The sequence below is a fragment of the Trichogramma pretiosum genome, unplaced genomic scaffold (assembly GCF_000599845.2).
Source record: "Trichogramma pretiosum strain Unisexual culture from Peru unplaced genomic scaffold, Tpre_2.0 scaffold1, whole genome shotgun sequence".
NCBI lineage: Eukaryota > Metazoa > Arthropoda > Insecta > Hymenoptera > Trichogrammatidae > Trichogramma > Trichogramma pretiosum.
The window spans coordinates 3,907,509-3,926,919 of record NW_019641703.1 but is presented as its reverse complement, the minus strand read 5'-3'; the positions used below and the strand labels follow the sequence as shown (position 1 = coordinate 3,926,919).

The 19,411-nt window shown below is 38.7% G+C and overlaps 3 protein-coding genes across 5 annotated transcripts; all 3 read left to right on the top strand.

The window, feature by feature from the left end:
- The first annotated feature begins 5,356 nt into the window (after positions 1-5,356).
- Positions 5,357-7,255, top strand: LOC106653516 (homeobox protein abdominal-A). The gene is made up of 3 exons (XM_023462747.1): positions 5,357-5,758; positions 5,824-6,820; positions 7,021-7,255. Exons 1-3 carry the CDS (start codon positions 5,357-5,359, stop codon positions 7,182-7,184), a joined length of 1,563 nt encoding a protein of 520 aa, XP_023318515.1. The 3' UTR covers positions 7,185-7,255.
- A 3,862-nt stretch (positions 7,256-11,117) lies between these two features.
- Positions 11,118-13,620, top strand: LOC106656336 (angiogenic factor with G patch and FHA domains 1-like). Of its 2 annotated transcripts, none has more exons than XM_014377287.2 (2): positions 11,118-11,240; positions 11,465-13,620. In XM_014377287.2, the coding sequence occupies exon 2, from the start codon at positions 11,475-11,477 to the stop codon at positions 13,464-13,466; it is 1,992 nt and encodes a 663-aa protein (XP_014232773.1). In that variant the 5' UTR covers positions 11,118-11,240; positions 11,465-11,474; the 3' UTR covers positions 13,467-13,620. The 2 variants fall into 2 exon arrangements, with proteins under 2 accessions (XP_014232773.1, XP_014232763.1); XM_014377277.2 differs by having other exon boundaries at positions 11,118-11,376; positions 11,465-13,617.
- A 265-nt stretch (positions 13,621-13,885) lies between these two features.
- On the top strand, positions 13,886-16,503 carry LOC106656355 (folliculin). 2 transcript variants are annotated; one of them, XM_014377311.2, is made up of 7 exons: positions 13,886-14,174; positions 14,258-14,657; positions 14,729-14,834; positions 14,906-15,275; positions 15,344-15,661; positions 15,746-15,980; positions 16,081-16,503. In XM_014377311.2, exons 2-7 carry the CDS (start codon positions 14,353-14,355, stop codon positions 16,220-16,222), a joined length of 1,476 nt encoding a protein of 491 aa, XP_014232797.1. In that variant the 5' UTR covers positions 13,886-14,174; positions 14,258-14,352; the 3' UTR covers positions 16,223-16,503. The 2 variants fall into 2 exon arrangements, with proteins under 2 accessions (XP_014232797.1, XP_014232789.1); XM_014377303.2 differs by having other exon boundaries at positions 13,886-14,183.
- The last annotated feature ends 2,908 nt before the right edge of the window (positions 16,504-19,411 follow it).

Sequence of the window (19,411 nt, the reverse complement as noted above, 5' to 3'; positions counted from 1 at the left end):
TCATTTGGACTAAAAAGTTATCTCAAATCTCATGTAAATGCAGTACATTAACCCCTCAAAGCCTTTGAATGTGATATTTGTAAAAAATCGTTTGGACGTAAAAATAAACTAGAATCTCACATAATCGTACATGATTGTATCAAAATTTGGGAATGTGATATTTTTCACAAATCATTTGAATAACAGTTTAGACTTAAGATTCACGCGAATATAAAACATAATCAGAAAAAACCTTCAAATGTGATATTTGTCGCGAATAATTTGAGCTGATGAATCACCTCAAATCTCACATAAATGAAATACATAATCGCAGTAAATCATTCAGTAGTGACATTTGTCAAAAATCATCTAGTCGTAAGCGTAGCCTCAAAAGCCACACGATGACAGTACATGATCGGAGTACCTTCTAAGACCGTGAGATCTGTTACAAATTATTTAAATGTAATTTAGACTTCTGCAATCATATGAGCTTCATAATTAAAAAAATCTTGCATGTAAATATACTTTAATTTTTCGATAAATAATAAAGTATTTACTCTGTTATTCAAATTGTAGTGATTGTGAAAACCTGCCACTCGCCCTTTTTACATTATTTAAAATATAAACAATACCTCTCAAGTACCTACTTCTTATCCGTATGCAAGAAAATCTTTGCCTTGAAGCCAAAATTATTTCTAAATTACAAAAATTGACCTTTTCAATTGATTCACGAACGCTCGGATGATTGAATACCTGCAATCGCCGATAAAATAAAGCTCAAAAAGATATCATTTCACAATTTTCTTTCGCTTCGGATCAATTACGTAGTTAAGTATAATCCTCGCGAAACATATTACAATTCCGGTGTTAATGAAAATAAAAACGCAACGAAAATTGCTTTTCATGTTCTATCCAAGTTCCCAAATTTTTTTAGAATCTTCGGGGCTGTTAGTCATCGTCTTTCAGAAGCCCAAAGTATATGTTTTTAAGGATACTAACGCACCGAAGCTTCAACAATAAATATTTTAAAGGACACATTCTGAAACTGAAATAAAGTTTTTTTTTTAATCTTTCGGAATGTGGCTCATAGCTGCAAACATTTATCATTTTGAAATTGGATAATATGTTTTATTTTTGGTATTCAAATATAATAATATCACCTATTGTACTTGACAGAATGCATTTTCTTATCAAATCGTATTATTGCGAGAATAAAAAAATCTTTAAGTTTTTATTAATTTTAATTCAGTTTACATCTTTCTCTTCATAGTTTAAATTTTTTTCAAAAAAAAGTCAACCTAAATACGAGGATCGGGCTGGCAAATTCAAATGCTCGCACCCAAATTTTCTACCTCGATAGTACGTAAGAATAAGAGATCGTGCGCTACTGCACACACTCAAGCCAAAGAGAGAGAGAGAGAAAGGGAACGAATATTCGCCAAAAAGGCCTCTCCGTCCCTGTCTCTCTCTCTCTCTCTCTCTATCTCTCTCCTTCTCTCCTATGCACGATTCGGCGCATTTGCGTGGCTGGCTCTCGCCCTGCCTGCGCCTGGCGCATATTATATACGTGTGGGGGTGTGCGGGATACGCTATACCCATATACACACATACAAACATTGACTCGGGCTCGCTGCGCCGCTCGCCATGCCTGCCCGTGTATGTGTGTATAGGACATAGCCGCATAATACTGCGTATATCGCGCGTACAACCTGCAGCAGTAGCACCAGCACAGCAGCAGTGCCGACAGCGCAGCGCGGCGCGACTTTTTCGCGGCGGCGTCTCTCTTCTTCCTCTTCCGTATATATAAAAATCGTCGATATATCTTACGCGTGTGTTTTGTGTGTATATTAAGTATATAAGTTTTTTTTTATCTTGACATCAGTGCAAGTGCGAGTGACTAATATTATTCGTATATAGCTGAAAAAAGTCATACATACAAGAGTGTGCGCTCCGAGTTCGAGCGCAATACATATATAGCCATAACGATATCGTCGACGCTCCTTGTCAAATGGTAAATATTATAAAATACTCGACTACGCACACATCTGCATCTAGGCTTGGGTTAGGCTTTACACATACGTGGGATTACACGGGGCTGCACACTGCGCGCGGGACGTGCATCCGCATAAAATAATCGCATTTGGGTGACAACACATACACGTACATACATACGCGCCTGATAGTATTATGCATCCAGCGTATATACAAACACACGGAACAGCGACGACGTTATACGGTGCAGCTTTTTCGCAAGCACACAGGTATACGCGTACAACGCACACCCACACCATAGCTCGCTTAAAATAATCAATGATCCTCGCCGCGCGCGCTATATGCATCGGTCGGCGTGGTACACTACGTATACACACGCGAGTGCGTGCGTGTGCGACACTGCGCGCGTTCGATACAAATATATTTATGTTATATATATTTGCAAGCCGGACACATACACGCGCGCTCTTATACGTATAATGGAAATCATCATCATGGAAGTAAAAATTGCGCGTCGCGAGGGATGCAGCGCGTACCGCACCATGGACGGTGTGGGAGCCCCATGCTAGCACGGCGTAGCATGGAATCGATTGATAAGCGATAAGAGAAAGGGGAGAACCTGTCCTAACCTCGCGAATATATTCCTTGCTCCGTAATATATATGTATACGAAAGTGTTCTAAGGTCCGCACGGTGCCTGTGTATATGTTGCGCGCCTCTCCTGCTTCTGCTGCTGCCTTTCCTCCTCCTCCTCCTCTTCTTCTACTTCTTTCTCTCGTTTGCCTCCTTTTTAATTTTGTTTTATTTTTTTTTTTCGTACGTATACACATACATGCGAGCCGCTGGGGCACACACATGCATATAATATCGTCGTATATGCGATGTATACAGTCACGCGCACTCCCACATGTATACACGTCAGACACACGAGGGGAGCTCCTAGCCGGTCTTTCTCTCTCTCTCTTCACGAATTTTATCGGCGAGGAGAGCTGCATTGGCCCGTGGGTCCGCGCCTCTCTCTCTCAATATTCTCGCATCCTTTTACGAAATGTGTACAAGAAGTATCAAGGTGAGGATCTCTCCTCCTCCTCTTTTCTCTTTCCCTTCGTTCTTCTAATATAATGCAAGAAGAGCGTTTAGATTCTCTCTCTCTCTCTCTCTCTTTGGCCAGCCATTTCGGGGCTTACGTGTCGAAGATTTACCTCTTTTGCTTTCGTTCGCGCGCGTGATACACAAAATACATACGTGTATTTTGCTTTTTTGCAGCGCGAAAAAGGAGTCACACTGAGAAATATCGATTTACAGCGCGCGCGTGTGTGTGTACGGTGTGCGTGATGTAAACGTTCGAATTTCCAATAGAGGCTCGTCGTGCGCGCATGTGTATGTGTGAATGTATACTATATCGCAATCAAAACAAAAGCTCTCGACTCGCGCGCACGAGTGCAACTTTTCTGCGAAGAACACGCATATAAGCAACGAAACTCGCCGCTAAGACCTTCTCTATAGTTCCTGTAAAAACGTGACGCATTATTATTAGATATATGAAACCTCGTGCGGACGTAAAATTCACAGTTCTCTCTTTCTCCGGGTTTACGTACAGCCACGGTACGTATGTATTGTATAGATATATAGATAGAGATATGGGCGCAGAGAGAGCGGCACACCGTCACCACCATACCACTACTACTACCACTACTACTCCCCCACCGGCTTAATATATGACAGCCCTTTCCACCGACGATCATCCCCCCGCGACCGTAGAGACTGACGACGACGACGACGATGTGTACAAACCCTGTGCCGTAGCACGCGTGTGTGTATGTGTAATACATGTGCCTCGCGACTCACCCTCTAGACTTCGCTTCGCAGTGGCAGCTATTACATGCGTTTTTAACGTGAGAAAAACGACGAAAGTTCGTATGAATTGAGTGAGATATCGCAGCCTGGCTATATGGATTTTTTTTGTGCTTTTTTATATTGCACGATTAATAAAAATGTTTCGTTTTTTCATTTATAATTGTACATTCATTTTTGACAGATGATTAACGCGTACGTATACGCAATAGAACATTGATAAAAGTTAAAGGGAATATACATTTTTATAAAACAACAAACTCGAAATTAAATAATACATGGATTTTGGTCTCTGTAATAGGTTCAATCGTAAAACACGTGTACGTCGTTCGCTGCGTACGCACGTAGAGATGTGCACAGATGTAACGAGCATTCCGCAAAAAAAAAACGAGAGCGAAAAAAGCTCGAACCGGTAACGAGGAAGGAAAAGCGCTACTACTCGCGTAAGCGCATCGATTTCCGTCGAAACCCGAATACTCGCGAGCGCGCGTACGAGAGACCGGAGACGGAGTGAGAAAAAGTAAAGGATATATGTGCATTTTGTCAATGAATCGCGGTGCAGTTACCGCACACGCGTTACACGGCCAGAGCGAGCGAAATTTTTTTTTTTGCAGTCGGCCAAAAATAATGTACAAGCTTCCTTGGAAATATCCTCGCCGTGCTTCTTCCTCGCAAGGGTGAGAGAGAGAGAAAGGCCGGGGGCATAGGCCACTGCTCTCTCTCGCTAGCGTTAACTTCGGCCTTTAAGGCAGTAGATAGAGTGAGAGAGAGAGAGAGAGAGAGAAGGATACACGAAAGAAAGGGGGATGAACGCGGCAGGCGCGTTGCGGGCGGCGCGCGGCACTTGGTCGTCAACACACAACCGCTCCCCCCTTCCCTGCACACACACACACTTACACACGTACATATGATCGTGTACGTACGTACGTATGTATATGCAGAGAGTTTCGAGACATTGCGGGGTTCGAGGGGGATGTGACTGCACAAACGCGTGTATGGCGTGTGTCATGCACTATAACTATATATACACATCGTGAACGCGGGGGTGGCCATTACGCGTTCTTAGACGTATCTCTCTCTCCCTCGCATGGATGTTATGAGAGGTGAGCAGCAGCAGCAACAGCAGCTCGTTCCTTCCTTCGCGACGTTTTCCGCGGCAGAGATTTCGCGCATCGACAAGTCACGAGTTTTGCTTTTCGCGAGAAATCTTAAAGTGTCCTTCCCACGCGCGATTGTGTGTGTTTAGCTCTACGAGGCACACGGGATCGAGCATAAGCAAGTATCGACTGGGGGTAGGAAGGGTTATATTCTCCGTGTAACTTATACGCGTGTGTATAGATTCCGAAGTGCAGTGACCATGGGAGTAATAATATTATCATCGTCGTAAACAATCTTGCACCTTTTTTCTTCCAACAGTCAACCGAAGTTCGATAGAAGCTCCTTCGAAAAGTCGTAACAGGAAGATCGAAACTGAACTGCATAATTAATCGGATCGCCACCATTAACATCGTCGTCACGTCGTCGCAGTCAAGATGAATTTTCCACCGTTCGGTGGCCACTTCCCGGGCACGATACCGAGCATCCACCAGTTCGCGGCCGAGGGCTCGGGTGGCGCCAGCGCCGCCGCCGCCGCTCGCAGCTACGCCAATCACTTTTCCAATCATCAGTCGCCGATCGGCGTGCCGGTGGTCAGCAAGTATCGCCAGGATGCGGCCGTCGCGGCCGCGGCAGCCGCCGCCGCAGCCGCCGCCAATCTGTCCTCGTCCAGCAGCGGCGGCAACGGTCTGCAGAACCAATCGATGATGAACAACAAGTCGTCCTACGGCTCCAATAGCAGTAATGTGCATCATTACGCCAACGTGCCGTACTCGTCGCAGCAGGTGCTGCAGCGGCCCAACAACACGCCCATGACGGAGAAGAGAAATTATCAGCAGGTATGGTCGAGCGTGAGAAAAATTTGGGAACTTTTGATCGATGTGATTCGTTTTTTTTTTTGCAGATCAATAAGCACGACAAAATCAACAAGGACAAGCACAAATCCAACAATGAAAACAATCATCATCAGCAGCAGCAACAGCAACAGCAGCAGCAGCATCAACAGCAGCAGCAGCAACAGCAGCAGCAACAACAGCATCAACAGCAGCGCAACAACGGCGATCACTCGTCGAGCAACGGCAACGATTATCTGCATCAGCAGCAGCAACACGCGCACACCCAGACGACGCCGGCGACGATGCCGGCCTCGTGGCAGTCGCTAGCCACTCCTGGCTCGACGGTGGCCGACTACTTGAGCCATCTACCCGCGTCTACCCTGCCCCTCAGCCTGCATCATTTCCTCAAATACTCGGCCGAGAGCATCAAGAAGGAGAGCGAGATGGCCCAGACGGCGCAGTCGAACGCCGCGAGTGCCGTTGCAGCGGTGGCCGCGGCGGCGCAAGCCTCCACGCCTAATCAGCAGCACCACATCATGATGTCGACGAGCAACGGCGGCGGCGGTGTCGGCGTCGGCAGCAACAGCAACGGCACCGCCAACAACGGCAAGAAGAAAAAGAAGAAGAAGGCGCCGAAGGAGAAGAAGCCCCGACCCAAGCCCGGCGAGATACGCCTGACCACGGCCCTCGACGGCTCGACCCTGTACTGCTGCCCCGAGTGCCACATGGCCTATCCGGAGCGCGAGCTCCTGGAGCAGCATCTGCTCGGCCACACGCTCGAGCGACGCTTCGTCTGCGACATCTGCGGCGCCGGTCTGAAGCGCAAGGACCACCTGACGCGACACAAGCAGAGCCACAATCCCGAGCGGCCCTACGTCTGCACCGTCTGCCTCAAGGCGTTCAAGCGAAAGGAGCAGCTGACCCTGCACTTCGTGATACACAGCGGCGAGAAGCGCCACGTCTGCACCGAGTGCGGCAAGGGCTTCTACCGCAAGGATCATCTGCGGAAGCACACCAGGAGTCACATCGCCAGGAGAGTCAAGGCAGAGCTCAGTCAGAATTCTGGTAACATTTTCGTACACTCACAAACTGAGAAAAATAAGTACTTGCTATAGGAAAAATTACCATTTTATAGAAAATTTTTCATTATTTTTACAAAGTAACATAATAAAATTTACGATAACATGGTAATTTTTCCTATAGTCTTTTCTTAGTGTTCATTTTTAAAATTCAAAAATTTAAAAATCCAATTGACGTTCTCGCAGGTAATCAACAAAATCAAGCGCAACAACAGCAACAGCAGCAGCAACAACAGCAACAGCAACAGCAGCAACAACCGCCCCAGCAGCAGCAAAACAACGTGAGCAGCAGTCTGCAGTCGAACTCGAGCAATAACGGCGTCGGGCACGCCAACAGTCTGCTATCCTGAGCCCCGCCACCCGGGAACTTTCAGGTTCCCGCGGCGCACGCAGCGGCCAATCTCCTGCACGAGGCGGCGGCGCACCATCACGCCCAGCAGCTGTATCAGGCCCAGGCGGCGGCCGCCGCTGCGGTGGCCCACGAGCTCGGCAACTTTCTCGGCAGTCACGCCGCCCAGCAGTCCTCCAAGGATTTCTGAGACTCGGCCTCAGCGGCCGGCTGGCACGCGCCCGGTCATCAGACTCAGGGCCTCGCCAACGGTTGATCGGAGAGAGAAATCGCGAGGATCATAGAATTACCAAAATTCTTCTACCCTGAGTAACGGTAGGGAGTTGGACGTATTTTTAAAAGAAAAGAATAATGAAACGATGTATGCGATCTCAATTGTATAATGATGAACGATACTCGAGCCCATCGTAATACGCATAATTTAAAAATTAAGTGTATAGTACAAATCTGTAACTTAAAAAAAGGATAAACGACAATTTTTCTTTTTCTTCGACTATACGTTATATAGATACGCGAGAAAAACAGACTGTGCTTCGTTTTGCGCGAGACCTCACATGGATCTTTTACACGGACTCCTTATATAATACTGATAGATTCCTCTTTCGTTCATTTTCAAGTGACTGATAATGAAACATTTTATAGTATGTACAAAGGGCCTTAGCACACGATTAACCGAATACACATTATATAAAAAACAAAACAAACGAGAAAAAATGAAGACTAATGAAAAAAAAGCAAAATGTGACAATTTATCGTTGATAATATAAACGCGTGAAAAACATAATAAAAAGTGGCAATATTTTACGTAACTTATATAGAGTGTCGACTTGTGAGAGATAAGAAAAAAATTAAGTGCAGATTTTTTGTACAGTATTGCGAATAATGCAACTCATGCAAGAATAATATGGTTGCACGTTTATATCACACCAATATTTGACATTTTTCTATATGCGCATATTTTTTTCATTACTTTGTGATAAAGTTAGAAGCGGACGACAATACTTTGAGTTTTTAAATAAGTATTAATCAATGTTTCATTGTGATTTTGTTATAATAGACCACAGCCATTTTAATGTGCCATAATTTTTTTTCATTTTGCCATAGTCTTTTCGTCAAGTTGTATGACTCGTGTAACTTCCATATCGTTCCTTGCTCGCATTATGGAATCGTTGTAGATTTGCGAAATCTTAACAGGCTTTACTTTTTAAGACTGATAGCGGCGTACTAGACAGTCCTAATGATTCACATGATTCTAGTCGTTTTGATGAGTACATTAAGTCAAAACCAATCATAACTTTTTGTATTTTTAATATTATCGGGGCAACGATTTCATCAGAGAGACAATGTTTTTTTTATATTAATATATGATAATATCTGTTGTAAAACTGTGTGCAATTTATGTAGCATTTTTGGGTGTATTTGTAGCTATAATTGCTATAAGAAAATTTAACAAATATACGCGAGTAAGTTTATATTGTATAAGAGTTCGAGGCAGTTGAAATGAGATGATCTCAAATACACACACAAGATAACAGATGGAGAAAAGTATCAGAGACGTACTTTTTTCATCCGATGCCGAGTGCATTAAAATAGTAATTAAATAGAATACTGATGATGACAAACTAAACATGGAAAAATGAAAAACGAACGTATAGTTATATTGTATACTAAAGAGTTAAGGCTTTCCGGCAATTACTTGTAGATTTTAAGGCAAAACTACTTGTATACAAGTGAACATTTTAGCAATTAAAAACTATTAAAGTCATCCTTAAAATTTAAGGTGACGATTTTTATCGAGGGAGAGGGAGAAAAATGTAAATGAGGATATTGGCGAAAGGTGATGAGAAACTAGAATCAGAAAAAAGGAGACGTGTATTTCGAAGTGCACGCGAATTACGCGATAAGTTCGGTGACTGATGGATAAGTAATTTTTTTTAAATCTAATTTGTGTATTCCACGTGATTAATTATAATGCGAAATATTGTGTATTACTGTATACACTCAATGGCTTCCTTCCAACAAGTATTGTTTTCTTTTTTTGTTACTTAAGTATATCATTATAATGACTTTTAATTCGTGATATTTAAGATAAAATGCAATGTTAAACGTGTATGAAAACTTAAGAAATAAGATTTGAATTTAGTTAATTGTTTAAGTTGCGCATAGCTTTCATAAATAATTATTTTCAATTGATACTTTCATTTTCTGTCGAGAAATCAAACGTTTGCTACGAAGATGAGCTCTAGATACTTTTTGACATAATTTTATCGCGTGCAATTTAATTGTGAAGGAAAAAAAGAAACGACAAGTCCAAAGCTTTACGAGCGAATTTTTTGGTAAAAAGAGAATGATAGAAAGAGAAGAAAAGAGAAATGAAAAATATGAAGTATATATCAATAATATTAATAGTAATAGTAATAACGATAACGATATTTTTCTATACTCAGCTTCTGACGAGCTATTCAAATAAAACAAAAGAAATAATGAGATATTGTAAACTGAGATGAAAGAAAAACAAATTCGAATATTGAAAAAAGAAGGAATGATTTTTTATGAGTGGTACGAATTCTCTATAAAGAAAGTTTGCTCGATTTTTTTGTCACATACAAAATGATTCTCATTTTCATCCGACTGAATAATGACTCACGAACATGTATAACAACATCACTAGTGCTCGCGTCGAAGGGCCGCTGACAATAACTGGAATATTTTTCAAAAAACCTCTTAATAGGATATCTTTTCTCCGAAAAAAATAGCAGGCAGAAAATGAAAATAAATGATTCGCAATTGTAATATATTAATAAGTACGAGAAAAACGCCGTTAATTAAAAAAAAAAGAAATGAAAACAGTGAGCAGTAATTATATTTATAAATATAGATAAACAAGCATGTGTATAAAAGCTTTAATACCGAAAAGAAGCAGAGAATGAAAGAGGGGGAGAGAGACATAAAAAATTCCTTGACGTATAGTACAAAGCTCTTTTTTCATACAATTTTTAGCATGTAAATCGCGAATTAAATTATTGATTAAAAGAAAAAGAGAGAGAGACGAAGAGTAAAAAAAGAAACGTTAAAATAACGATTAACTGGACACCAGAGCGCGGGGAGTATAATGAGTTTTCGCGCACAAATAATGCCTTTGAACAATTTTGATAAAAACACTCATTTAAAGATCGCCATCATATATCCGATATACGATTATACTTTTCACTGTACTTAATTTGTCAGAGAGAATAATTACCGACACTTTTTTTTACGTAATAATTTTCGCGATTCATATAGCTTTCCACATTCCATTGCGATGTATTATTTTTCTTTTTAAGGATTATCACGATAAATGTGATGAAAAGTTAATAGACAAATGTGTAATGTCTTCGATAGAATTCTGCGTTATGTTTGTCGTTTTATTTTTTTCGTTAGACCTAAAAGCTAGTATCCCGTAAATTCGTAAGATTTGTGAGTATATAAATAAAAATATACGACTATTTTTCAAAGAGGAAGACGAAAAAAATGGAACCTTATAGATGTGTGCGCGGCGACGCGACTTTTGTAGACGACGTTATCTACTTAAATAAGCAATATGGGAATGTTGAGACTTTTTTGTGAACATTTTGAGTAAGAGACACAACAATTCCTACTCCATCAGTGCTGCTTTCATGTAATAATCTTATACATATTTGATATAAACGAAATATTATATCTATGGATAATAAAAAAAAAAACAAAAATCAGAAAGAAATCTACCTGCATTTATTATTGATTTTTTCCTTCATTTATAATTCAATGCCGTTTTACATAATTTAGATTGAAAATTGAAATTAATTTTTTTCTCCAGTTTTAAGAGCTTCTTATAAACAACTTATAGGTGTCACTAGTGGTTAGTGACGTATGTTTTGGTGTCAGACCCGCGAGGTCTAGCATAAATAGTCTCGCCAAGCAAGCCACAACAGAGAAAAGCAAAATTGATCAAAATAGTTGTAGTATTTGTATTATTTTGTTGCATTCAAATAATCCCAGTTCAGTTTTTTGTTTCCATAATAAAGGTCATCGAAAAAAAGTAGGTTACTGAAAATTAAATTGTTTGCTAATATATTCGAGACAAGAAGAAACTAAACAATTCACACGTTTTCAACTAGCCTTGTGTTGAATAGCATTCAAATACCTTATTAAAATGGCATTACTACATTAATATGGTATTGATTAATAAAAATACTTTCATAAAATTTTCATACAAATATTGATTATGGTTAACATAATTAATTTTTCTTAATGTCATTTCAGGTGTTACTTTATGGATAAAGAAAAAATTGAGACTTCAACAGTTGAAGATAATAAAATGGAAGCTGAAGAAAGAATAACGAGTGCAGAATCTGAATCTGATTCAGAATTAAAAGATTCTGCAGAAGAACCAAAGGAACAACCCTGTATCCTTAGTAAAGAAAAAATTGAGATTACAACAATTGACGACGATAAAATGGAAGCTGAAGAAAGAATAACAACAAGTGTAGAATCCGGATCCGATTTAGAAATAAAAGATTTTGCTGAAGAACTGAAAGAATATCCTCATGTACTTGAATATATTGATAAATTACACTCGTACATCAAAAAACAAAATGAAGAAATAAAATTGTTGAAACAAAATTCACAAGTTCAGGAAGATGAAAGCGATAGTTCAAGTATAAAATCAATACCCATCTCAGCAGATCAGTCCGATGAAATAATATTTATAGGTGAAATAAAAACTAGTCAAGTTGACAGCACTAAGAGCTTCATAGATGAAATTAAAGAAGCTGCGGAAATGAGTGTACAACAAACAGGATTTGTGTATGATGAAAATTCAGGTTTATATTACGACCATAAAACAGGTTATTACTATGATCCCAAATCTGGACTTTACTATGATGGTAAAACTGGAATTTATTTTTATTATGATAATGAAAAAAAAGAGTTCAAGTTTCACAGTCAAATAGACATAAGTAAAAATAAACCTGATAAAAAATCGTCAAAAAAGAAGAATGATGAAGTTGATGCAATTGATCGTGAAGATGGTGAGCTTACTGATAGTGATTTTGAAATGGAAGTATGCGAAGAAGATACAACAGATTTACATTATGAGGATGTAGAAATGGTAAGACACTCATCAGAAATTGACCCATGCATGAGGATTATTGTTACAGAAACAGATATACCAAATTTAAAAATTGGTTCATTATTTATTGTATCATGTAAAGGCGGCTCTATTGGGAGAGAAGGTGATCACTCTGTTATAATTCCTGATATAAATATTAGCAAACATCATGCTGTGTTTCGATATGATGAATCTGAAAAGTTGTATAATATTGTTGATCTTGGTTCGAGAAATGGGACGAGTCTTAATGGTAAAAGATTATCAGCTGCTAAACAAGAATCTGAACCTACACAAGTTATACATGGATCGATATTGAAATTAAGTAAAACCAAGTTATTGTGTCATATTCATAGTGGATACGACACTTGTGAACAATGTGAACCTGGACTTATTCAATCAGAAAAAGTCACCAATTCAATCATTAAACCATCAACTAAAACTCTACATCAGTTGGAGTTAAGACGTTTGAAAAATAAATTTGGCATAAAAGATGAAGAGTCTGAATTACCATCTAATTCTAATTATACAGACAGAGCTCAGAAAAGACGTGATTGTGTTGGTTCTTCAAGTGATAGTGTCAAAACTGAACAAAGTTCTGTAGATAAATCAATACCTAAAGATAATATAGGTTTTAAATTATTATCTAAAATGGGTTGGTCAGATGGTGAATCTCTTGGTAAAAACAATGATGGTCTATTAGAACCTGTGCAAGTCAGTCAAAATGTGGAAAGAGCTGGCTTAGGAGCTGTAAATATTCCCAAAAAAAGTACAGAGGTCACTAAAAAAGACAAGAGAAAACAAAAAATTTTAGAAAAAACTAAATTTCGCTATGAACAAATTCCTGATCCTCCTCAGTCAAAGCCAGTAGCATCACAAGATACTGTCAAAACTGAGCAAAGTTCATTAGATGTATCAATATCTAAAGAAAATAAAGGTTTTAAGTTGTTATCAAAAATGGGTTGGTCAGAAGGTACAAGTTTAGGTAAAAATAATGATGGTCTATTAGAACCTGTACAACTATGTAAGAACCTTGAAAGGACAGGCTTAGGAGCTGATAAAACAACTGTAAAGAAAAAGAAATTTAGTGAAAACAACAAACATAGAATTCAAATTAATTTTAAAACTGGAAAATCTGATTGTGATTCTAATGAATAATTTCCTTATCTGTTATACACATTTAATTTTGTAAATAGTATCATGAATAAGTTGATTTTGTTTTATTAATCATGCAATGAATTGTACATTTCAGTAATTAAATGAATTTAATTTTAATTTAATTTTGTAAATAGTATCATGTATAAGTTGATTTTGTTTTATTAATCATGCAATGAATTGTACATTTGAGTAATTAAATGAATTAATTAATGATTTATTATTAAATAATTGTTTGAAAAATAAATTTTATACTGAAAATTACAAAAAACTAGTCTATTTATTTGAAAATTTGACAGCTCCAAAGATTCGCATGTGTGCATTGTTATGACAGTCTCGATCGATAAAGCAGTGCACGGAAGTATGTAAGATTTTCGATATACATTTCGCATGATGTCGTATATACATGTTTATATAGTCTGCTTTATCGCTTATTATTTTTGTCTACGTCCTGTCACGTGAAAACTCGAGCCAAACAAACACGAATAAATAATTTCGCGAGATCTATAGTGAGCTATCAATAATCGTAGGCACGTGCTTATCATTGAGCAGATTTTTACAACTAGGTTACTTTATTTTAACTAAATGGTGGTTGAAATTATCTTTATACTGACATATTTATGTATGTAAGGTTATAACAAATTCTTAACAAACTCGCACGAGTTCTTAAAATATTTAATCTGCCTAAATTCTAATAATGGTACTCTGTGTGTAAGAATGGTGATTCAGCATTTCACATGCTTCAATTTCTATTGTAAACTTTATTATTTTAATCATGTATTTCAATCATTCAGGTGATGTTAAGGGGGCCAAGAAAACGTCGCAAACCCTCTACTTCTTGTCACCAGGAACAGTGTTTCCTTAAAAAAATTTGGAAATTAGCTGAGCGATGAATGCAGTCATTGCTCTTTGTACCTTTTGTGAGTTGCATGGTCCAAAAGTTATCTTTACAACACAAACTTTTAGAAATTTTGACAATCAAAACAATGAAAAGCTTAAATTTTATGGACCCAAAGAGGTCCTTCGACAAGATCAATCAATGAACTCAGATACCCAATGGGATTGCCAAGGATGTTACAGTCTAGGTAATCACAAATATCTCAGTAATGAACATGAAACTAGAACTTCCTTTTTATCAGCACAACAATCTTTAATGCAAGAGATTTGTGCTCTTCTAAAATACGCTTGTATAAGGTACGTAATTCAATAGCTTAATGATAACTAGAAAAGTTATAAAATCTTTTATTAATACTATTATATTACAGAAGTCTGAGTTGTGAAGTACATCCTGGAAAAGAAGGAGTCTGTTATTTTGGAGATGAATCAAGAGGACATGTTCTTAGTCACACATTTTCTTTGAAAGATGCTCAGGTTTGAACATAATTTAAAAAATTATATCTTTTATTAAAAATAGATATATCTAAAATTTTTCATTTAATTAGGCAAGGGGCTTAAGGAAATGGTGCAGTTTTATAGTACTCATGAAAGACAAACAATACTTATTAAATATGTGGCCTTTTCTTGTCGATAACTTGAAAGAAATCATTCGAGAGCTTCAGGAATTTGCTATCAAAAAGTACAATGCAGAAGAAGCAGAATGTCCTCAAAGAGTAGTTCGCCTAGCAAATGGTGACAAATCATCTAACAAGCTATCACGAGGCTTCAGTGAAATAACAAATGAAAAAAATGTTTTTGTAAGGGTGCACATGTGGTTTGTTTGGATATTAAGTGCTGGAGCAAGACATTTTGTAGAAGTGTTACCATTGAGTTTGATAGACGAAGAAATAGATTTTAATTTAGGAGTTAGCTTAGGTAAATTTAATAATTATATATAATATATATTTCAACAATCACTTTATGAATTTTTTTTCATTTTACAGAATCTGACAAAGGCTTCACTTTATTAAATGCCAAATCTCCTGTCAATCTTAACGTGGAAAATCAAATTCCTGATTTTAAGGACTTTACAGATCTTAATCCTGTATCAGTTCTTAGAAAATTGAAAAATAAAGTCGGATTCGATCAATTTCGTCAACTTCTGTACGCGACTTTGATAGGAACTCAAATTCTCATAAGAGGTTCACCCGCGGAAACCTTGGAATCTCTCTACGGCCTGTGTTCATTAGTACCAAGAGCTTGTCAAATAGTCAGAGTAGGAGCTAAGGAGTATATAGATTCAAAATCTTGTAATTTTATAAGTAGGTATACATTTTTTTTCACTTATCAATAACGTCGCAAAACCTGTATCGAAGAAAATTAATCGAAATATTGAACTCGTGCAGGTGTTGACACATCGGTGGCCGTGCCATTTCCGTGCGCGGCGGTCTGCAGACTTGACATTTTACCCGAGGAGCATTTAACCGAAGGCAACAAATCGCACGTCGTCAGATGGACGGGCCAGCTGCCCGCCAAATTGCCGACTCTCCAGATCAAGCTGGAAAAAGCATTGGGCAACGACAAGTTGACCGACACCGTTCTGCACGTACACTTCTCGACGCTGCAAGAAGAGTGGTCGAAGTAAATGTCAAAAATAACTTGATTTATTGCAATCTAATCTGACTTTCAATGACTCTTCGACGCTCATTTCGTTATTTCTCTCTCTCTCTCTCTTTTTCAGCATATCTAAAGTCGTGCACGCGATGCGAGGTCGAGGTCACCGGGGCGATTTGACAAGTCTACTGATAAGCTTAGGCGCGGGTCCGCAAGATCGTAAGCTCATCGAAGCCTGGTCGATGGGATTGCCTTCGAATCCAGCGTAGAAAATAAGTTATCGTTCTTGATATTATTATTATTATTATTATTATTATTATTTAAATTGTAAATACGCTTTGCCGTCTGCGTGTGTGATTTTATTTTTATTATTATTATTATTATTTTTTACGCGCCAAAGCACGATTGTTACTCATTCTACTTAATTATTTTTTTTTGCCCAAAATCACTGTTGAATACTATATGAAAATGTTTCTTGTACAAAGTTAACGATATGATGTATATTTTATATATGTTAAAAAATTTGTTACAGTCTACGAACTCGAAAAAAGTCGATCGATCGCCGTTATTTTTCTTTTTTTTTTTTTTTAAGGGAATGGGCAAAGCAGCGTAAAAATAGTAAAATTTGTTGGATTGATCCGGCGATCGAGGAGACGTTTGTTACATTAATAATAAAGTTAAAAATAAAGTAATTTTCTAAATAAATTTTTGCCTCGGCTTCGGTGTCAATACGCTCAAAGATGTCGTTGACAAAGCTGTTCATGACTTGTTCAGGCCTTGGAGGATACAGTTATAGGACAGTCGCGACACTGCACGCGACACTTAGTTTATGTTGTTATAGTAGCATACGCATTACATTGTATACACGCTCACACGCAGGTATTGCCATCGTTTAAAAGTCAGTCGATTTTTTCGTAATTTTTATTATTTTACAGTTCATCAAAAATTAATATTTGTAATCTCTTTTTTTATCAGTAACTTAAAATTGTACAATTCCGACGCAATATGCATCGTCCGGATATAATTAACGAGAGTTTTAACAGAATCAAATAATTATCTGTCGTATGTATGTACATTAAATTAAAATAAATTAATCGTAGAAATTATTATCAATCTTACAAATAAGTCATGGCATATTAATTTACATTCGTCCTCGAACTCCGCGTACTATATTATTATTATTACGCTCCGAATCGGGGGCGCGCATCGCCATGGTCGGTTTTTTGAATTTTTCTCAATTTTATTATTATTAATATGATACATCATTATTATTACGCTCCGAATCGGGGGCGCGCATCGCCATGGTCGGTTTTTTGAATTTTTCTTAATTTCATTATTATTAATATAATACATTTATCGTTAATGCGACTGTTCCATGTGAGCCAGAAGCAGCTCGTCGGTGTCGAGCAGAATCCCGCAGAGCACACAGAAGCACGTGTAGCCCGAGTCGGCGTGGATCTCGCGCAGATGTACTTTGCACTCCTTGATGCAATCGAAGGTCGGCCGCTGATCGTCGTCCGGACACACGGTGCACGTGTACAGCGTCTTGTTGTTGTCTTGGGGCAGTTTCGTGATTTTGATGCGCCAATTATTCGCTTGAGGGGGCGGCGGCCGGTCCAAGTTCGTTTCAGCAGTTACCGCTGCGGTCACGATGGTGGTGGTGGCGGTGGTCGTGCATAATTCGCCGGCCGCGCTGCGATCCCCGATGACCGACAAATGTATTTTGATCAGCGAGCTTCACGAGCGAACTCGCGAATCCGTTGTGCGAACGTGTAGTACGCAATTTTTCATATATATACGAAAAACGAGATCGGTAAAAAAAATGGGCAAAATTATTAACTGTGTGAATGCCAATAAAAATAAACTAAATTAAATTAAAATCCTCCTCAGCTGTAATAGGTCTAATACAGCCGAGTAGCGCTGCTCGACTGTACGAGACCCTATTAATTGCCCACACAGCTTGCTCAGCGCGTAATAAGCCTCAAACGGGCGAGTGTGTAGAAAATTTTATTAATTGTTGTAAAAGTTGTTACAGTCTACGAACTCGAAAAAAGGTCGATCGATCGCCGTTATTTTTTTTTTATAAGAGATGGGCAAAGCAGCGTAAAAATAGTTAAATTTGTTGGATTGATCCGACGATCGAGGAGACGTTTGTTACATTAATAATAAAGTTCCTATTTACTACTTGAAAACGATCTCTATTTGATTTACAACAATAAATCGCACTCCTTTCATCGACTTATCGACAACGATGATAGCCTGTCTGTGCGCGCATCAGCTCGAGCTAGCAATTAGCGCTATTATAATAAGTAATTTTCAAACTCAATATTTGCCTCTCGGCCACTCGTCAATGTTTTTTGTTCGTCTTAGTTCTTTTCAATTTCAATGGATTTCTTTATATGCATACATAATGCGCGCGATTACGCGATTATGTGGTAGTCTCTTTGCTTTCGTGCGAGCACAGTGGAATCAATTATACACGCCTTTATGAGAAAAATGCAAAAGCAAGTAACGCTAACTTTGCTAATGAAAAAAAAATGTTTCGAGCGTGAACTCATCGTGTTCGCGAAGGATAAATTTAGGAAATAATTCTTTACGACCAACGGGAGTCAATTGTACGTAGGATGCGGCACGGGATGTAAGCATCGCGTCTAATTGCGAATAGCGTCAATAAAACGTAATAGTTTGTATCAACGAGGCTCATCTCTCTCTTAGCTCGTCTCGTGCGCTCTCGTCCATGGTAGAAACTGACGCAGACACGCATACATATAGGAGTACACGAGAGATTCTAAACTGTTATTTCGAAATTTGAACTCGCTGGTCTGCAAAGTAGGCGAGCTTAATTATATACAGGGCCGTATCGAATTATAAGAGGATAATATCAACTCTCTATGAAAGTCCGGAGATCGGTATATAAAAAAAAAAAAGTGGGCGAAATAAATTTATCAAACTCATGAGATGCCAATGACACGTTTAAAATCGATTAGTCGACTGCTATAAATAAAAAAATCGAGTCATTCAACGAAAAATTCAATCGCTCTTGTACGTTTGCTTTGCGATACAAATACATAAAAACAAAGTAAAAGACGTGACAAATTCTGTATTTGCACAGGTCACAGACTCGCGCATGTAATCGGTATTTGTCAGCTCGCACTCGCGCGCGAATACAGCGACGACGACGACGACGACGAACTTTCTCTGTTTCGACACATGAGTCAGTCAGTCGAGACTCGTGATATGTGCTATATATATATAATGCATAAAGCCAACGCACATGCTTGACAACTCTAATGCCGCTCCCGTACGCCCGGAGCACGTACACGCTACATGTATAATATACAGCTGCGCGGCGCGCATTCAATACGATGCCTTAAATGGCCCTTCTTGCCGTGCGTATACGCGCGAGAAAAGTATGTGCCTTTTTTTTGCTCTCGGAGTACAGTACGCGAGCTGTCTGT